The sequence below is a fragment of the Phascolarctos cinereus genome, unplaced genomic scaffold, assembly GCF_003287225.1.
Source record: "Phascolarctos cinereus isolate Bilbo 61053 unplaced genomic scaffold, phaCin_HiC Scaffold_726;HRSCAF=1367, whole genome shotgun sequence".
Taxonomy (NCBI): domain Eukaryota; kingdom Metazoa; phylum Chordata; class Mammalia; order Diprotodontia; family Phascolarctidae; genus Phascolarctos; species Phascolarctos cinereus.
This window is the reverse complement of record NW_027556098.1, coordinates 407,827,589-407,843,296: the sequence shown is the minus strand read 5'-3', so window position 1 is coordinate 407,843,296 and position 15,708 is coordinate 407,827,589. Positions and strand designations below refer to the sequence as shown.

Below are 15,708 nucleotides of genomic sequence, written 5' to 3'. Positions count from 1 at the left end.
TCAGTTTTTTCATCTGTAAAAATGGGGATGATAATGCTCCCTACTTTCCAGAAGTTGATATGAGGATGAAATGAGATAATATTTGTAAAGTGTGTTGTAAACTTTAAAGCACTGTGTAAATGCTAGCTTGTCATCATAATTGTTGTTATTATGATTATTTCCCTCTGAGTGCCTTTGATTTTGATGCTTCCTGACTGCCATGTGGAGGGTCGGGGGATCCCACCAATCTGGTTGCCACTGGAGCTAGACTTGCTGATTGGGTAGAAGTTATCCACAGTGGCTTTGGGACTGAGACCACGCAGCTTCTGTGAGTGTTTCGCAGCTGCTGCTGTGACCAGACTCCTGGAGCCCAGCTGAGATTGCTAGAGACCTGTGCTACAGACAGGGTCCGGATTGATCCCAGGTCCTGGACTGGCAAATGTAATGACTCTTGCCAGGCTGGTGACCTGGAGGGGAAGCCTGTTTCTTTTACCTCTCTTCCTCTGATATTGTCTGTGATCTGGAGGTGGGAGCCTGAACACACACTTTCCCCCTATTCCCTTTTCACAGATTGTGTGTGTGTGTGTGTGTGTGTGTGTGCTCATAGCTTGGGAATTCCTTGACCACCCCTGGGAAGAACTGAGAGGGGAAGGAAGAGGGTTGAGGAGATGTCAGGCCTCAGTTTACTAATCTTTAAAATGGGGTGGCTGGGCTCAATGGCTTCTAATGTCCCTGAATGGCTCAAATATATGATCCTCTGCTAGGATGTATCCATTTCAAAATGCAAACCTTTTTTCCTCTCCCATTTTTGCTATGTCCACTAAATTATGGTTTGGTATGTTGGATATCCGAGTCTTGTGAATGTATATGTGTAAGTGTGCATGTTGGGAATTGGGGGAGGGGAAGTATGACTATCGAGTGGAAGGCCCAGTGTGTGGTGTGGGCTTAGAGCTAGGTAGTCACATGGTACAGAGCGTAGAACTCCAGACCTGCACTCAGGAAGACCTGAGCTCAAATCTGGCTTGAAACATTTTCTAGCTGTGTGAATCCTGGGCAAATCGCTTAACCATTGTTTGCTTCTTCCATTTCCTTTTCTGTAAAACGGAGATAACAACAGCACCTACCAGGATCGTCGTGAGGATGAAATGAGATATTTGTAAAATGCTTTGCAAACCTGAAAACTCTATAGAAATGTTATTATTACATTTTAGCCCCTTTAGATTCAATTCTGAACCCAGCCAGCACACCCGCAGAGGTTTGAAGACCAGGGTAGGGGAGTAGTCTAGGTGTTTGCAGGTATAATACTCTCTCACCGTCAGGAACCTGATGCCTTTTGGAGCTATCTCTGCACCAGAGAGGAACTGAGGGGGCTACTGGGCTAGTGGCTCAAGAAGAGCACCACCTGGTGGCCGACTCAGATGTTGTACTTCCTCGATGGATAATTAATACAGTGAAGTACTGTCTTTCTACATGCTTAAGGAAGGCAGAACATGAGTTGATTTGGACTGCTTACGCTAAAAGATACTAGAAGTACTCCAAGTACCACTATGGCTAGGTATTCATGGGCTATACAAGTGGCATACTATAATACAGCAACCAGAATTTCAGAGTGCAGCAGGGCTATCACCTTACTCCTCTTAGACATCATGCTTCACGATGGGTGGGTAAAGATCGGAATTGGTGAGAGGATTCCCAACAAGTTAAGGAAGTCACAGTGGGAACATGAGTGCAGTACGCAGGAGAGAAGGGCAATTGCTGGGCTTCTTCCTAGAAGAGGCACTTAGATGGTCTTACAGAAACAGTTCATCTGGAGTCACAAACACGAGTTCAAATCTATCCTCAAACATTTACTCACTGGTGGTGTGACTGTGGGCAAGCCATTTAACCTCTGTTTACATCAGTTTCCTCAACTGTAAAATGGGAATTAAAAATAGCACTATCTCCTGTGCTTGTCATGAGGATCAAATGAGATAATATTCATAAAGTGCCTGGCCCATAGTAGGCATTTCAATCAACCAACAGTTATTAAGTGCCTACTGTGTACCAGGCACTGTGCTCTTTCCTGACCACTTGGTCATGAGTATTCTTCCTTAGGTCCTGAATTACTTTGCATTTACTTATCTGTGTTTCCTCCAGATAAAATGTCAGCTTCATGAGGGCAGGGACTGTTTAATTTGTGTCTTTGTATTCCTCAGACCTAGAAAGGTGCCTGGTATGCAGAAGGCACTTAATACATGTTTGCGAAATTGAACGGACATCAAGGAGCCAGCGAACGGGAGAATAAATGAATACACACACAAGCAAATGGAAGGAAAAATGACCAATGCTCTCCCAAACACAAGGAACAGCATACACTGAGAGCCCAGTCTGTCTGGGCTGGGCCTTGCCACAGGCTCAGATCTGCACGTAGGACAAGGACAAGTCTCCCTTGATCTCCACGGCGTCCACCCTTTGGAAGGCAGCGAATCGGTGGGCGTAATCGAAGATGTGCTGGCCGTTGGCAAAGACTTTGAAGCGGTCGTGACCACAGCGGATGGACAGCTGGAGGGAGGCGGGAAAGGGACAGTGTAAAACTCAAGGTGGGGGACCAATGAGGGCGACAGAGGTGGGAGGAAGCTCATCGACCCCCCACCCCCAGACTCACATCAAAGTACTGGCCCCGAGTGAATGGATTGAAGGAGATGTTCCTCTCCTCTTTCCCCCACTTGCCACCCAGGTAGCTGTTGCGGACCACGACACCTTCAGGTAGCCGGGAGTTAATATGCAGGGCCACGTCATTTGACTGGGCCGCCTTGAAGTTGATGGTGACACTAAGGGGAAGGAAAGGTAGAGGAGAGTCACTGAGGATGGGCTCCTACGCTGGGCCCTGAGGGGACTTAGAGTCCAGAAGTGGAGGAATGTGTGCATACAGAGAGAAGGTAACTAAGTAGAAAGCTGAAAATCTTAACTCCTGGGAGAGGGGAAAAAAAGCAGGGGCTGGGGGGATACCTGGTCCCTTAACGGGAGTGAGAGTTGGGTAGATGTTACACTTATGACTCCCCAGGAAGAATTCCAGGGCCAGGACCTACATTTGGGGCCTATGGCAACCTGAATTTGAGGGTCCCTGAGTGGGAACTTGAACTGGGGGTTGTAAGGGGGCAGAGGCTGGGGTGGTGGTGGAATGGAGAGTATCAAATGTCTTACACCTTGGGAAAGGGAGGGGCTGAGGAACTTCTGGGTCCCCAGGAGGAATTTCATTGAGAAAATACATGTGGATTCCTAAGACATTGGTGACCTGGATAAAGAGGACCTCAGAAAGGGTGGGCACTGATGAACCACACAGCGAGGTCCCTTACCTGCTGGCGTGTTGGGTCACCAGTCCTTTTATCACGATGGTTTTTCGGGGTGTGAGGCCACCCTGGATCCGCCCCAAGAATGGCACAGGCTGTTGGTTAAAGGGTCATTGACAGGATCAAAAGAGCTAGCCAGGACCTTAGAGGGCATTTAGCTGGATGCTCTCCTCTTAAATGCAGACTGACTGTGTGCACGTGGCAGTCCACCATCACACATAGACAAGGAAAACAAATCCCCGAGCAGGTGACTCATGTCACACTGGATGGAAGTAGGGGGCCTAGGATCTGAATCCAAGCAGGGATAACAGGGGGGATCACCTGGATTCCCACAGAAATAGATCTGCCCTTCCCCCCCACCCCCCCAAACTTCCTCTAGATAATAGCCACCAAGCTCCTGTTCTCAAAAACCCTCATGACCTCTCTTTCTTCCTAATTCTACCTCTCTGGGCCCCCACTCTGTCTTCCCCTATGAGCCCAATCTCCTACCACATGAGCACCATACCGGATTGAAGACTGGTGGTCCTTCCATGGTCTGCAAAGGGAGGGAAGGACCAAGAGATTAGGGGAGTCACAGGATTACAGGACTGAGCATTTGGGGGGGGGTTTGGGTTTTTTTTTTTTAAGACAATTGGGGTTAAGTGACTTGCCCAGGGTCACACAGCTAGTAAGTGTCAAGTGTTTGGTCTGAGGTCACATTTGAACTCAGGTCCTCCTGACTTCAGGGCCAGTGCTCTATCCACTGCACCACCTAGCTGCCCCTAAGACTGAGCATTTGAAGGGCAGCTGGGTCCCAGAGAAGCAAAGTGACTTATTTGTTCATGGCCACACAGGTGGTCAGTGTCAGAGGCAGGATTTGAACCCAGGTCTTCTCCAGGGTTCATATACTCTGATGATTGAGTCTACTACAACAGGAGTCAGGGATGACCACCCCTAGATCCAGCCACATCCTACTCACCGGTAATTCATGGGGTGACCTTCCATGAACTGGTCCTGGACCCTAGTGGATGAGGGAGTGGAGAAAGGTAAGAAAAGAGACCTTCTGCTTCCTCACCCACCATCTTATATTTCCCTCCCTGATTCACTTCCTGATTCCACGCCCTGACCCCCTCCCGCTAGTGGGTACTTACTGGGTGTGCTGGGATTCCCATAGGAAACTGTGGGGACAGAATAGAAAGGCATAAAGTATTTTGTTGGGATAGGACAAAGGGGACCCCAAAGCTCTAGGTAAAAAGGAAATGGAGGCTTGGCACCCTTCATCTTTTGCGCAACCATGAGTTAAGAGCATGGAGTTCCACAAGAGGAAGCCAAGCACCTTAAAGTTCCAAATGGAAATTCTGGGGTGCCCAGCACGTACATGGATAGGAGAAAGGAAGCTCCACCTCCATGACCATCTTTATTAGGAGGCATAGACTCAACTGGTTTCTAATCCCAGTCATCTCCCCAGACTCCTTGCTGTCCCTATGTCTGCAGAAACAGACTCAAAATAAGAAAGAATCTGGGATGACAGAAGGCCGTAGTGCTCAGAGCAGGAAGGAGGCTTCTAAGTCATTTCCTCCAACTTTGTCATTTACAAAGGAGACAAGCCAAAGCAGGCCCAGTGACTCGCCAGAGGCCCCATGGGTAGGACAAGGCAGGTCTGGGACTAGAAACAGTCACCTGCCTCTGGATTCAGCCCCTTGCACTGAACAGCATCACCAGATGTTCATCTTTTCGCCGAAAGGCTGGACAACCCTGGGCCAATCATGTCATAATTGAATGACCTGGATTTTAGACTGAAGGGCCTGCCTGACTTGAATTATGCATTATTTTGTATGAATTATGCAGGAGTTTATAAATTCTATACTTTTGCTTGCTCTTTAACCATATGACTTTGGGCAAGCTATTTCCTCCTCCTCCATAAAACTGGGGAAGAGGCGAGGCTGCGGTGGGAGCTGGGGAGAGGAGCTGATGCTCAAAGATTCCTTCTAGCTTGAATGTTTTGGGTTCCAGGCAGGAAATCCTCCCAGGGAGAATTTGGGAGTTTCCTCCACCCACGCTGGTCTCCCCATCTGGATCACTGTCTCCCCCAAAGTGGCCCCAGATCTTCCGCAGCACACCAGGAGGACAGAATGGAACATGGCATCCCCAGCCCTGCCCCACCCAGTCCATGCCTGCTTTGGTTAGCCCATCCCCCTCCAAAGATGCTCTACCGGGCCTGGGGAAGGGCCGCCTCCAAGGAAGTTGATGGATTGAAGCTCCAGGTCCCCGTCCACTTGCAGATGGGTGACCTTCTGTAGAGGGATCCGATGTCCATACTCATAGAAGGGGCTACCATTTACTATTACCTGAGGGAGAGGGTGGGAGGAAGGGAGAGGAGAGGGGGGAGTTAGTACTGCTGAATACTCATATCATGACTTCATTCAAGGACACATTATTCAAAACCATTCCTAGGAGAGTCTCCCCCTCACTCCCACCCCATGGAAATAACCATTTCCCTTCCTCCGACCTCACATAATGCTTATCATGGAGTATTTATCAGAAGCATCATATGTAGCAACCAGGAAGACCTGGGTTCAAATCCTGTCTCTGACAACTACTAGCTGTCCCTTCATCTCAAAGTGCCTCCCAAGAGACCCTCCCAGTCACTAGGTTGCAGAGAGGGTGCCAACCTGCATTGGTAAAAGGAGTTCACTGGCCTGAGAAATCCTCAGGTCTGGATAATTATGTGTGTATAGGAATTTTATCTCAAATGAATTCATTCAAAAACAGGAAGTCTTTCCTGATCCCTGCTAATGTTAGGGCTTTCCCTCTGTTGGTCACCCCCAATTTATCCCGTCTGTATCTCGGCCCACAGTGACTTGTAGGTCTTCTGTATTTATCTGTGAGCTCCTTGAGGGCAGAAACATAGTGGGCACTTAATCAATGTTTATTGACGGACTGAACAAGAGTGTATTAAGTGACCACTGTATGCTGAGTTCTCAGGTTCTCCTGACTCCAGGGCTGGCTCTCTAGCGCCATCTAGAGGTCCCTGCTTTAGATAGGACAGGGGTGAGATGAAGCAGCGTGTTGCAGAGTGGAGGATCAGGGATTAGGGTCTGAGACTGAGTTAAAATCCCATAGTTGATAGCTGAAGAAACTGAGACCCGGAAACATGAATGGTCACCTAGGTAGCAGCCAGGGAGCAACATCTGAACCCATGTCTTTTCATTCCACAGCCAGGGGTGCCTGATAATAAGTACTTAATAAATGTCTTTTCATTAATTCATTCATTGATTCATTCAGTCCTCGAATGCTGTGTCCTAGGGGGGAGGACATTCCCAACCAGGGAGATCTGGGAAGGCTACCCTGAAGAGAGCGTATTGAGTCGGGTTTTAAAGACCTAGCAGGAACTCTCTAGATAAAGAGCGGGGAATGATCTGGATGTATCAGAGTCGCTGGATCTCCGCCAATGAAGGACCTCACATCATCTAGTCCTCTGAGACAAGCCAAAGTCCCAGGGAACTCACCTACTTGAGAAAGCACGTTGCTTTCATTATGAGGAAATCTTTCTTTAGATGCAGGCTAAATCCGCTTTTCGGAAACTCTTCCCCTTCCCCACCTTAGGCGCTTAATAAATGCTCGTTGACTGACTGAATCCTACGGCTGGCATTGGGGGTGTGGACCCTACAAGAGTGATGGGGCTCCATGGACGCCTCTGGGAAGTTTCTCTCAAGTCCACTAAAGGAGGGGAAGGGGCTTTAGGGAGCTTCGAGGCTCCCGGCCTGAGGGTCCAGGAAGGAGCAGAGGACAGCACCAGACCAGGGACTGCAGTGCGGAAGAACCCAGCCCCCCCCCCCACGCCCCCGCCTCCCAGTCCGCCCGGGCTCTCTCAGACCTTGTAGTGTTCGTCCAGCACCGTGAAGACCAGCTCAAAGGCGTCCCCCTTACGGAAGGGCATGCTTCTCTTCCTCTCCTCTTTCCCCCAGTTGCCCCCCTGCTTCGTGTTGAAAACGACCTTGTCCCACCCGTCGAACCGCGGGTTGAAGTGAAAGGCAATGTCGCCCCCAGGCAATACAAAGTTAACATGGAACCTGGCAGGGAGAGGCGACGGGGACAAACAGAGGTTCAGCCCCCAGCAGCCCCCAGCTCTTGGAGCTAGGCGCTGACTGCTTCCTCCTCTGGGAAGATCTCGGCTCTCCCTCTCTGCAGTTCCTCCGGCCTCCCAACGTGAGCCCCTCGGGGCTCAGTTCTCTCTACGACCCAGGCGACCATCTAAGATAAGGAGATGTCTAAGCTGAGAGGTGCGTAACGCAGTGCCTGGCGCACAGTAGGAGCTTAATAAATGCTTGTTCCCTCCTGGCCGTTTAACGCAGCCTTCTCAGTTCACAGACTGTGAAACTAGTCCTCAGAGAAGCGGAGTGATTTCAAGGTCACACAGGCAGTTCAGTGATAGGTCAAAGATTAGAACCCGGGTCCTCTGGCTGCACAGCCAGCATTGTTCCCAGTCACCTCTGTCCAGGGACCCCTATCCCTCTCCCGTCCCCCCCAGGTCCTCACCTCTTCATGTGGCTACTAGCCACTCCTTGGACATAGATGGACATCCCTGAGCGCAGGCCCCCTGGGATCTCTCTGTTGTATGGGAGAGTCTGAGTGGGGAGAGAGTGCGAGGGTTAGTGAGACCCAGAATTGAGGTCTCACAAGTCCCCAAGATGAGGAAGGGCCCGGCTGTCAGTGGCCTGCTCTCCTCATCCCCCAAGGTTATCATGGGGGTGTGAGATCAGATTTGGGAAAGATCAGGTCTGTGAGTGTGAGCACACGAGGGCGGGTTAGTTTGCCAGTCACTCACCGGGTTGTAATAGGGCTGATAGCCAGGAGGGGGCAAGAAGGCCATATTGGAATGGACAGAAGGACGCTGGCAGCGGAGGAAAAAGAGCCGGAGTCTGGAGTTGGGCAGGGACTGTGCCGGCGATGTCTCTTATACCGTGGGAAGGCAGGGAAGGGGTGTCATGGGTGTGGTGGCAGCAGGGCTGTGGGGGATGGCTACCCCTTCCTTCCCCTCCCATCTGTTTGGACAGATTTCCCCCACACCTACACCCACACCCCCATCAGGACTTTGGCCCCACACCCCCAAGTCATTCCAGGCTGGGTTTGGGGTTCCCTATACTTCCTCTGCCCCAGAGAAGAGGAAAGTACCCCAAGACCTTTGACCACAGCCAGTTCTTATCTTTGATGGTAATCTCCAGAGGCTGTAACCTCTGTTGGAGAAATGGGCAGGTTACTGGGCCAGAACAAACAGGTGTGGGGGGCAGGAGGACATATTCGGCTGAGAGCCAACAGAAGTATCTTTGACCTCTACCATCTGGCTCCCTCCCAGCCCCTCCCTCAGCACACACCCCGAACCAGCAAAGTGCACTTGGACTCACTGCGTTAACAGAATGACTTTATTACCGAGATAGGTCGTCCCCCCCACCCCACCAGCCTCAGCACACACGAATGCCCTTCTGACGGCCAGTGGGAACCGTGTGGTGTGCAGGCAGCGGGATGCAGCTCCAGTCTCCACGTCCTCCCCAAAACTGCTGCCTTGGGTGACCTTGGGTGAGTGGCCCCCTCCCTGAGGGGTCTGGCCGCCCCCCTGGCAGAGGACATTTTCTAAGAAAAGCTGCTCTGAGTGGCAAAGTTCTTTGCAAGTGGGGTGGGGTGGGGGCAGGGGCAAGGCAAAGAGCGCTCAGAGCTTGGAGAAGGTGACACTCTTCAGGTCCTTCTTCTCCAAGGCGGCCTGGATGGACTTGGTTATGTCTTCGGTCTGCAGCATAGTCATGTTCCAACTGGCCTGGAGGGAGAAGGGAAGAGACAATCAGAAGGTAGTTCAGTCATTCAGTCGTGACCGACTCTTTGTGACCCCATTTGGGGTTTTCTTGGCAGAGATACTGGAGCAGTTTGCCATTTCCTTCTCCAGCTCATCTTACAGACGGGGAAACTGAGGCAAACGGAGTGAAGTGACTTGCCCAGGGTCACACAGCTAATATGCTTGTGACTGAGGAACTCAGGAAGATGAATCTCCCTGCCTCCCGCCCAGCACTCTGTGCACTATGGCGCCGCCTAGTGGCACCTCCTGCGGAGGCAGGGAGGGCACAGGGTGGTGTCCGGGGGAGGAGAGAGTCAAGGCTGGTGGGTAAACAACTCAGGACAGAGTAATAATAAACGTTTATTAAGTGAGTTTGGGATAAGGAATGGGGAGCAGGTGCCAGGGATCTGATCAGGAAGAGGGGCAATGCATCCGCATGGCTGGGGACGGATGTCCAGTGGACATCTGAACCAACACGGCTCATTCTCTTCCCCCGCCCCTGGCGCCCCTGGCCCACCCCTCTGGACTCCTCGCCGCCCCCACATCCTCTGCCCTGCAGTTCACTGACTCCGGGATGAAACAGGAAATCCTGGGGCTTTAAACCCTTGGAGCTGGGCCATCCCACTCGGGTTCCCACATCCTCTCCACCGTCCAGTGCTGTCTCCCAGGCCTGCACCACTCTCCGTCCTCACACCCACTGGCTCAGCATTCCGGCTTCCTTCAGCTCCGGCCTTCCCCAGTCCCCCTTCGTTCTCTAGCTCTCCCTGCATTCACCCAGTCTGTGCCCTGTCTGTACACACACGTTGGCTCGCCGCCTCTTCTGCTGGATTGGGGGCACCCTGAGGGCATGGCCTGTCCTGTCTTCATATCCCCAGTACTTGGCACATAGTAGGGACAGCTGTCAGCAGAGTGGGCCCATGCTGCTGGGGGGGCCTGACTGAAAGGCCTGGGGGCACAGGGGCTCACCATGAAGTTGAGACCTTCGGCCACAGAGTGGTCCCGGGAGTAGAGCAGGCTGACTTTGGTGCCCTGCACAGCAACCGGACTCTTGCTGGAGATTTCAGTGGCCAGAGCAAAGGCTGCGGCCAGGAGGGCCTCGTGGTCCTGAAACACTCGGCTAAGGGTGGGTGGAGAGGATCCAGGTCAGCTAAGCCTAAGGGCCCACAGGGGTTTAGGGTAGTGGGCAGTAAGGACACGCCTCTCCTCAAGGCCTAGGCTGAGAAGGGAAGACAACAGTGCCTGTATGGGGAGACCCAGAGTCCAGGAGTTGGGGGATCCCCTGGGAGGGGCTACAGGGGCAGTGTCTGAAACCCACAGCAATCACCCACCACCCCTGGAGTCCAGAGTAGGGTTGGAGGGCCCAGACCCAGACTCACTGGGTCATGGTGGGGAGCCAGGCGCTCTTGAGTCCCCTCCCCAGATGTGGAATCCTGAAGCTCCCTCCTGGAGTGGGCACGGAGGAGGGCGAGGTCTGGGGGGCTTACCTGACCAGCCCACTGCTCAGAGCTTCATCGGCCATCATCTTTCGGGCAGTGAAGGCCAACTCGTTCACCAGGCTGGGGGAGGGGACGTTGAGCTGAGTGAGACTCTGACCCTGAGCCCACCCCTTCCTTTTCCCTCCTCCCCAAAGCCCTGCCACCTGCCCTCCACACCTCTGGCTCCCTATGATCCGGGGCAGACGCTGCAGCGTCCCCACATCCGCAGCCAAACCGATGTCCACCTCCTGTGTGCGAGATTAAGGGAGAGGGGATGAACCTTCCAGTCATTTACCCAGCAGGTTCCCTTGGCCTGAGTCTCACCTTCACCTGGAACCAGGCGTCCTGGGCACAATATCTGATATCACAGGCGGAGATGAGGTCCACTCCTGGAAGGCACAGGCAAAGTGAAATTACTGGGCCATAAAAAAAATGACTCTTTGGATTGGCATGGTGGGGCGTGAAAAGGGCCCTGGATTTGGAGCAGAAAGACCAGGCTCCTGGGTCCTTGTGAGGCCCTCGCCAAGTCCCTCCCCCTTCTGTTAAGCCACCAGAGGTAGCGGGGCTCAGGGTCCTGGCCACCCCCAGACTCACCTCCCCCAATGCAACCACCGTGGATAGCAGCGATGACCGGCTTGGGACACTGAAAGGGATGGAGGGGGTCAGGGGTGGGCTGAGAGAGCTGCCCGAGACCCTCCCCCAACCGCCCCCAGAGGGCCCAGCTGGGCCTGCCCCTTCCTTCAAGGCAGAGGACAAGCCCACCTTCTCAAGGGCAGTGAAGGTCTCCTGGCATTTGGTGACCAGGCGGCGTAGATTCCAGCTGATCCGGGCCGTGTCCTCCCCTTGCGGCTGGAACAGCTCCCCACCCATATCCATGAGGTCAAGGCCTGGAGGGGGGGGAGGGATGGCCTGGAATCATGTCTCCCCAAGCCCGCCTCTCTGCCCTCCATGACTTCTCAGAGCCAGGAGACCCTGGTTCAAGTCCAATCTCTGACGCTGGCTGCATGACCCCTGTGCCTTGGTAGGGATAATATTTTCATTCATACCCACCCTGATAGGTGAGGAAGGCACCTTAAAAGCCTTAACAAAGCAGATGATTGTGCACTATCGCCAATCACTCACTAGCATCTTCTGAAGTCCCTCTGAGCTCTAACTGTAACGTTATGACTCTAAACCAGGGAAAATGAGAATGTAGAGTGGGTCCCCGCCCCCGCCAGCCAGGGAATGCCCTCTGGTCCAGGCACAGGCTAGAGTGAAGAGTGCAGAACCTGGGAGTCAGAGGACCTGAGTTCAAATCTTGGGGTTGCTACCTGTGACCACGGGACACTCCCTTCCCTCATCTAGGCCTCAGTTTCCCCCAACTAAAATGAAGGAGGAGACTCCCAGGCCAGGAACAGCTCCAAGGAGCCCAAGGCTGAGAGAGGGGCTTACCTTGAGAAGCTGAGGGAGTTACAGGGGGCCCTTCTGAGCTCTGGAAGACTAGGGAGGACACTCCAGGCCAGAAGCCTATGCCCTGGGGGGGTGGGGGGTGGCAAGGGGCAGAACTGAGGGCTCAGAAGATACCTGATGTGAACATCTTTCCAGCTCCTGAGAGCACCACAACCCTGCAGTAGGAGTCCTGAGCAATCTTGTTGAAACATTCTACCATCTCCCTGTGAAAAGAGGACCAGGTCAGGGCTGGGAGAGAACCCCGGGCTGGGGTCCCTGTAGGCCAGCCATGCCTGCTACTTTGTGCCTCAGTGCCCCTTCTATCAAGGCCTTTTCTTTTCTCTTCTTCACAGGCCCCCTGCACACCTAGCACGGCACCTGGTACACAGCAGGTGCTTTTAAAATGCCTGCTCAAGCTTTTCCCCACAGTCACCACCTGAGAACACTCCACCCGACCAGTTCTTCCTTTCCTCCAATACCACTTCTTCCTGAACAAGGTGACCTCTGGGCCTGACTCAGCCCCACAGATTCTCAGGGGTCTCCTTGCTGCCTGCCCCCAGTGCAGCTCAACTGGATACCTGCTGTTCTTCTGGGCCTCACTTCCTCTGCTCGGGCTACCCCACCTCCCTCTGCTTGGGCTATCCTGCCCCCCACCCCATGGCACACTTACTGCCCAAGGGCAAGACCTGGTCTTCTGTAACAGAACCAGGTGGCCTAATGCATAAGGAGCTGGCCTTGGAGCCAGAACACCTTGGGTTCAGGTCCTGTCTCTGACACATCCTGGTTCTCAGGTAACACTTCGTGGCAGACAGCTGGCCCACACCAGGAAGGTTTTCCTAAGCTAACTTGCCTCCCCCTAACCCAGCACAATGCTAGGCACAGGGAGGTTATTTGCTTACTAAACGTTGTTGAGTGAATGAAGGATGCCCAGGTCACTGGGGGGCCTCAGTTGGCCACTGGCCTCCCCCTGCCAGGAAGCCCTCCCAACCCCCCCCCCCAGCCCAGACCTCCAGAAAGCCCTGTTCATCGCATTCCTCTTTTCCGGCCTGTTTATCTGCACGTGCAGGATGTGGTCCCCAGCTTCGGTCACTTTGAGGGACTCATAGTCGTGTTCCTTTGCTTGGGACGCTGAGAGCTCCTGAGAGGAGCTCACAGGCCGAAAGCTGAGCTGTGGCATGTGGCTGGCCGCCAGTCCTGGGGGGGAGGGGGGGCAGAGAGAGACCCCAGTTACCCTGCATTTCAGGAAAACAAGTGGGGCTGGGGGGGGAAAGGTCAAGAAAATAGGAGGGGGCTCCAGGGAGACTAGGAGAGGGGTGGGAGGAGGGGGTGGCTCCAGTGAGACTAGGAAAAGGGTGGGGGGCAGGAGGGCTGGAGGCAGGGGGGAGGGGTGAGTTGGGGGCTACACGAGGGTGGGGAAGGGTCAGCCCCAGAGGCCCCGGGAAGGACTCTAATGTGGCTGGGAGATCACGCCTGGGGGGGCGGGGGAGCAAGGTCTGGACAAGAACTGGGGGAGAGGTCACGGCCAGACCGACGGGGGAGGGCTCCGAGGTCACGACCTCCACCCCGAGCCCCCGGACGGTGGGGACTCACGCCGCAGCAGGAGGCTCCGGAGCCCGCGGGAGGCAGAGGCCGCAGCAGCCATCGTGACTACAGTGTGCGGGCCGGGGGGTGGGGGTGGGGGTGGGGTGACACCCTACTGGAAGAGGGCGGGGCCCCGCGGCCATTTTGGAGACCCCGCCATCTTGGGTGAGGGCAGCGCCTGGCCGGGGGCGGGGGCGGAGCGCTGAGGCCGGGTTGAGGAAGGGCAGGGCGCCATCTTGTTTTTCCGGCCGTCAGCACGTCCCGAAGGCGTTCCGTGGCCATGGCGAGTGAGGGCAGGCGGAAATGAGGGCGGGGCTTCTGCATGGCCCCGCCCCCTGGCCGCTGTCGGGCGCCTCTAGCCCGAGGGCTGGAGAGTGAAAGGCGGCCTGGAAGGGGCGCCCCTCCCCCCCACGCCTTAGGGGAATGCAAGAGCGGAGCGGGGCTGGGGGAGCCCGCTTCCCTACCTCCACCAAGTGACGGAATCCATGGGGGGGAGGGGAGGAGAAACAAAGGAAGGAAAAGAGAAAAGAAAAAAGGAATAAAGGGAGGGGAGGAGGGAAAGAAGGAAGGGCGGGAAGGAAGAAAGGGAAGAGAGGAAGGAAAGAGGGGAAGCAAGGAAAGAAGGGGAGGGAGGAAGGAAGAAAGGAAGGAAAGAGGAAAAAAGAGAGGGGAGGGAGGAAGGGAAGAAGGGGGAAAAAAGGGAGAGGAGGGAGGAACCATTCCTGAGCCCACCTCCTGCTGCCCCAGGTCCATCTGACTGGCCTTCCACCTTGTCCTGCCTTGTCAGCTTCCTCTGGTGCCCTCTGTCAATGATGGACATCTTCACCCCTGGTCATCTCTACTGCATATTCCAGTGATTCTGAGTCGCCCCCCCCCATTTCTCATTCCCTCCATCCACCCGAGTTTCATCCTCACTGCCCCCACCCCTTCCCGTGCCCTCTGGAATGTCTGCTCCATAGGCAACAAGCTTTCCTTCTTCCTCAATCTCTCCCTTGCCTTCCATCTACCTGGCTCCTGTCTGATGGCAAAGCCTCCCTGGCCCCACTTTCCAGTCCTGGCTAAGCCTATACATCTTACTCTCCATCACCACTTCTACATTTCTCCCCTTCCGTCATCCCTTGAGGTTCATGCTTTTCATAGCTACCACCCAATCAGAGTCCTGGTAGCTGTACCCTCCCCAGAGCATCTGCTACCCCTCAAACACCCCAACCGCTCAGTTTGGTCATTCCCACTCACCTTTTTTTTTTTTCAGGGCAGGGGAGGGGGGGTGTAGGGCAACTGAGGTTAAGTGACTTGCCCAGGGTTACAGTCCTCTTGATTTCAGGGCAGGTGTTCTAACCACTGCACCACCTAGTTGAGCCTCTCATTTCTACTGGCTCATTCCCTCCTACCTACAAACATGCCACATCCTGAAAAAACCCTCATGTGATCCTTCTCTCCTGGCTATCCTGTTTTTCTTCTCAACTCCTCAGAAAGGCCGTCTGTGCTGCCTCCACCCTCTTCTTAACCCCTTATAATCTGGCTTCCAATCTTCATTCCAGTGGCGCTGCTCTCTCCAAAGTGACCAGTGACCTCTTAACCTCCAGGTCCAGTGGCCTTTTCTGTTTTCATTGTCCTTGACCTCTCTGCAGCCTTTCATACCGTGGATCACTCTCTTCTGGGTTCCCTCTCTCTCTCACCACAATGACCGCTTCTTGTCTCCTTTGCACTGTCAGACCACAGGCATGCCTCAGACATTTTCCTCAACAGCCCTTCTCATCTCCCTCTACACCACTTTGGTGATGATCTCATTGGCTCCCATGGTTTTAATGACCATCTCAGTGCTGATGATCTCCAATCTGCCTTTCCTGCCCCAACTTCTCTGCTGACCTCGTCTCACATCTGCCTTTCAGAAAGATCCAACTGGATGTCCAATAGACATTTTAAATTCAGTGTACAAAACAAAACTCATCTTTCCCCTAAGTCCTACCTTGCCCATCCTCTCAGTCTGACTCCTACCTAGGGGTCATTCAGGACTTCTGTAGCACCCCCATATCCAAGATATTGTCACAGCCTGTCACAGTATCTCCCAAATACCCCCCACCTCACTCCTGGATGACTGCAATAGCTG

The 15,708-nt window shown here is 53.8% G+C and overlaps 2 protein-coding genes across 3 annotated transcripts; both read right to left on the bottom strand.

The window, feature by feature from the left end:
• Positions 1-2,284: 2,284 nt before the first annotated feature.
• Positions 2,285-8,608, bottom strand: LGALS4 (galectin 4). 2 transcript variants are annotated; one of them, XM_020978394.2, is made up of 10 exons: positions 8,116-8,608; positions 7,827-7,915; positions 7,165-7,360; positions 5,501-5,635; positions 4,439-4,465; positions 4,267-4,308; positions 3,814-3,843; positions 3,315-3,403; positions 2,624-2,789; positions 2,285-2,520 (listed from the first exon to the last, which is right to left on the bottom strand). In XM_020978394.2, the coding sequence occupies exons 1-10, from the start codon at positions 8,158-8,160 to the stop codon at positions 2,374-2,376; spliced, it is 966 nt and encodes a 321-aa protein (XP_020834053.1). In that variant the 5' UTR covers positions 8,161-8,608; the 3' UTR covers positions 2,285-2,373. The 2 variants fall into 2 exon arrangements, with proteins under 2 accessions (XP_020834053.1, XP_020834059.1); XM_020978400.2 differs by lacking the exon at positions 4,439-4,465.
• Positions 8,609-8,692: 84 nt separating this feature from the next.
• On the bottom strand, positions 8,693-13,705 carry ECH1 (enoyl-CoA hydratase 1). The gene is made up of 10 exons (XM_020978383.2): positions 13,608-13,705; positions 13,025-13,211; positions 12,153-12,241; positions 11,352-11,476; positions 11,184-11,232; positions 10,914-10,978; positions 10,767-10,837; positions 10,599-10,670; positions 10,081-10,231; positions 8,693-9,099 (listed from the first exon to the last, which is right to left on the bottom strand). Exons 1-10 carry the CDS (start codon positions 13,657-13,659, stop codon positions 8,995-8,997), a joined length of 966 nt encoding a protein of 321 aa, XP_020834042.1. The 5' UTR covers positions 13,660-13,705; the 3' UTR covers positions 8,693-8,994.
• Between the last annotated feature and the right edge of the window lie 2,003 nt (positions 13,706-15,708).

Bases quoted from the DNA above. Each gene is read 5' to 3' on its own strand.
- LGALS4 (XM_020978394.2), bottom strand. From the start codon at position 8,160: ATGGCCTTCTTGCCCCCTCCTGGCTATCAGCCCTATTACAACCCG. The intron at 5,636-7,164 runs GTCTGAGAGAGC...CCTCTCCCTCAG, and splicing joins TGCTGGACGAACACTACAAG to GTAATAGTAAATGGTAGCCC. The intron at 3,404-3,813 runs GTATGGTGCTCA...TTTAACCAACAG, and splicing joins GACCACCAGTCTTCAATCCG to CCTGTGCCATTCTTGGGGCG.
- ECH1 (XM_020978383.2), bottom strand. From the start codon at position 13,659: ATGGCTGCTGCGGCCTCTGCCTCCCGCGGGCTCCGGAGCCTCCTGCTG. The intron at 13,212-13,607 runs GTGAGTCCCCAC...CCTCCCCCCCAG, and splicing joins CCGGAGCCTCCTGCTGCGGC to GACTGGCGGCCAGCCACATG. The intron at 11,233-11,351 runs GTGGGCTTGTCC...CATCCCTTTCAG, and splicing joins CCTTCACTGCCCTTGAGAAG to TGTCCCAAGCCGGTCATCGC.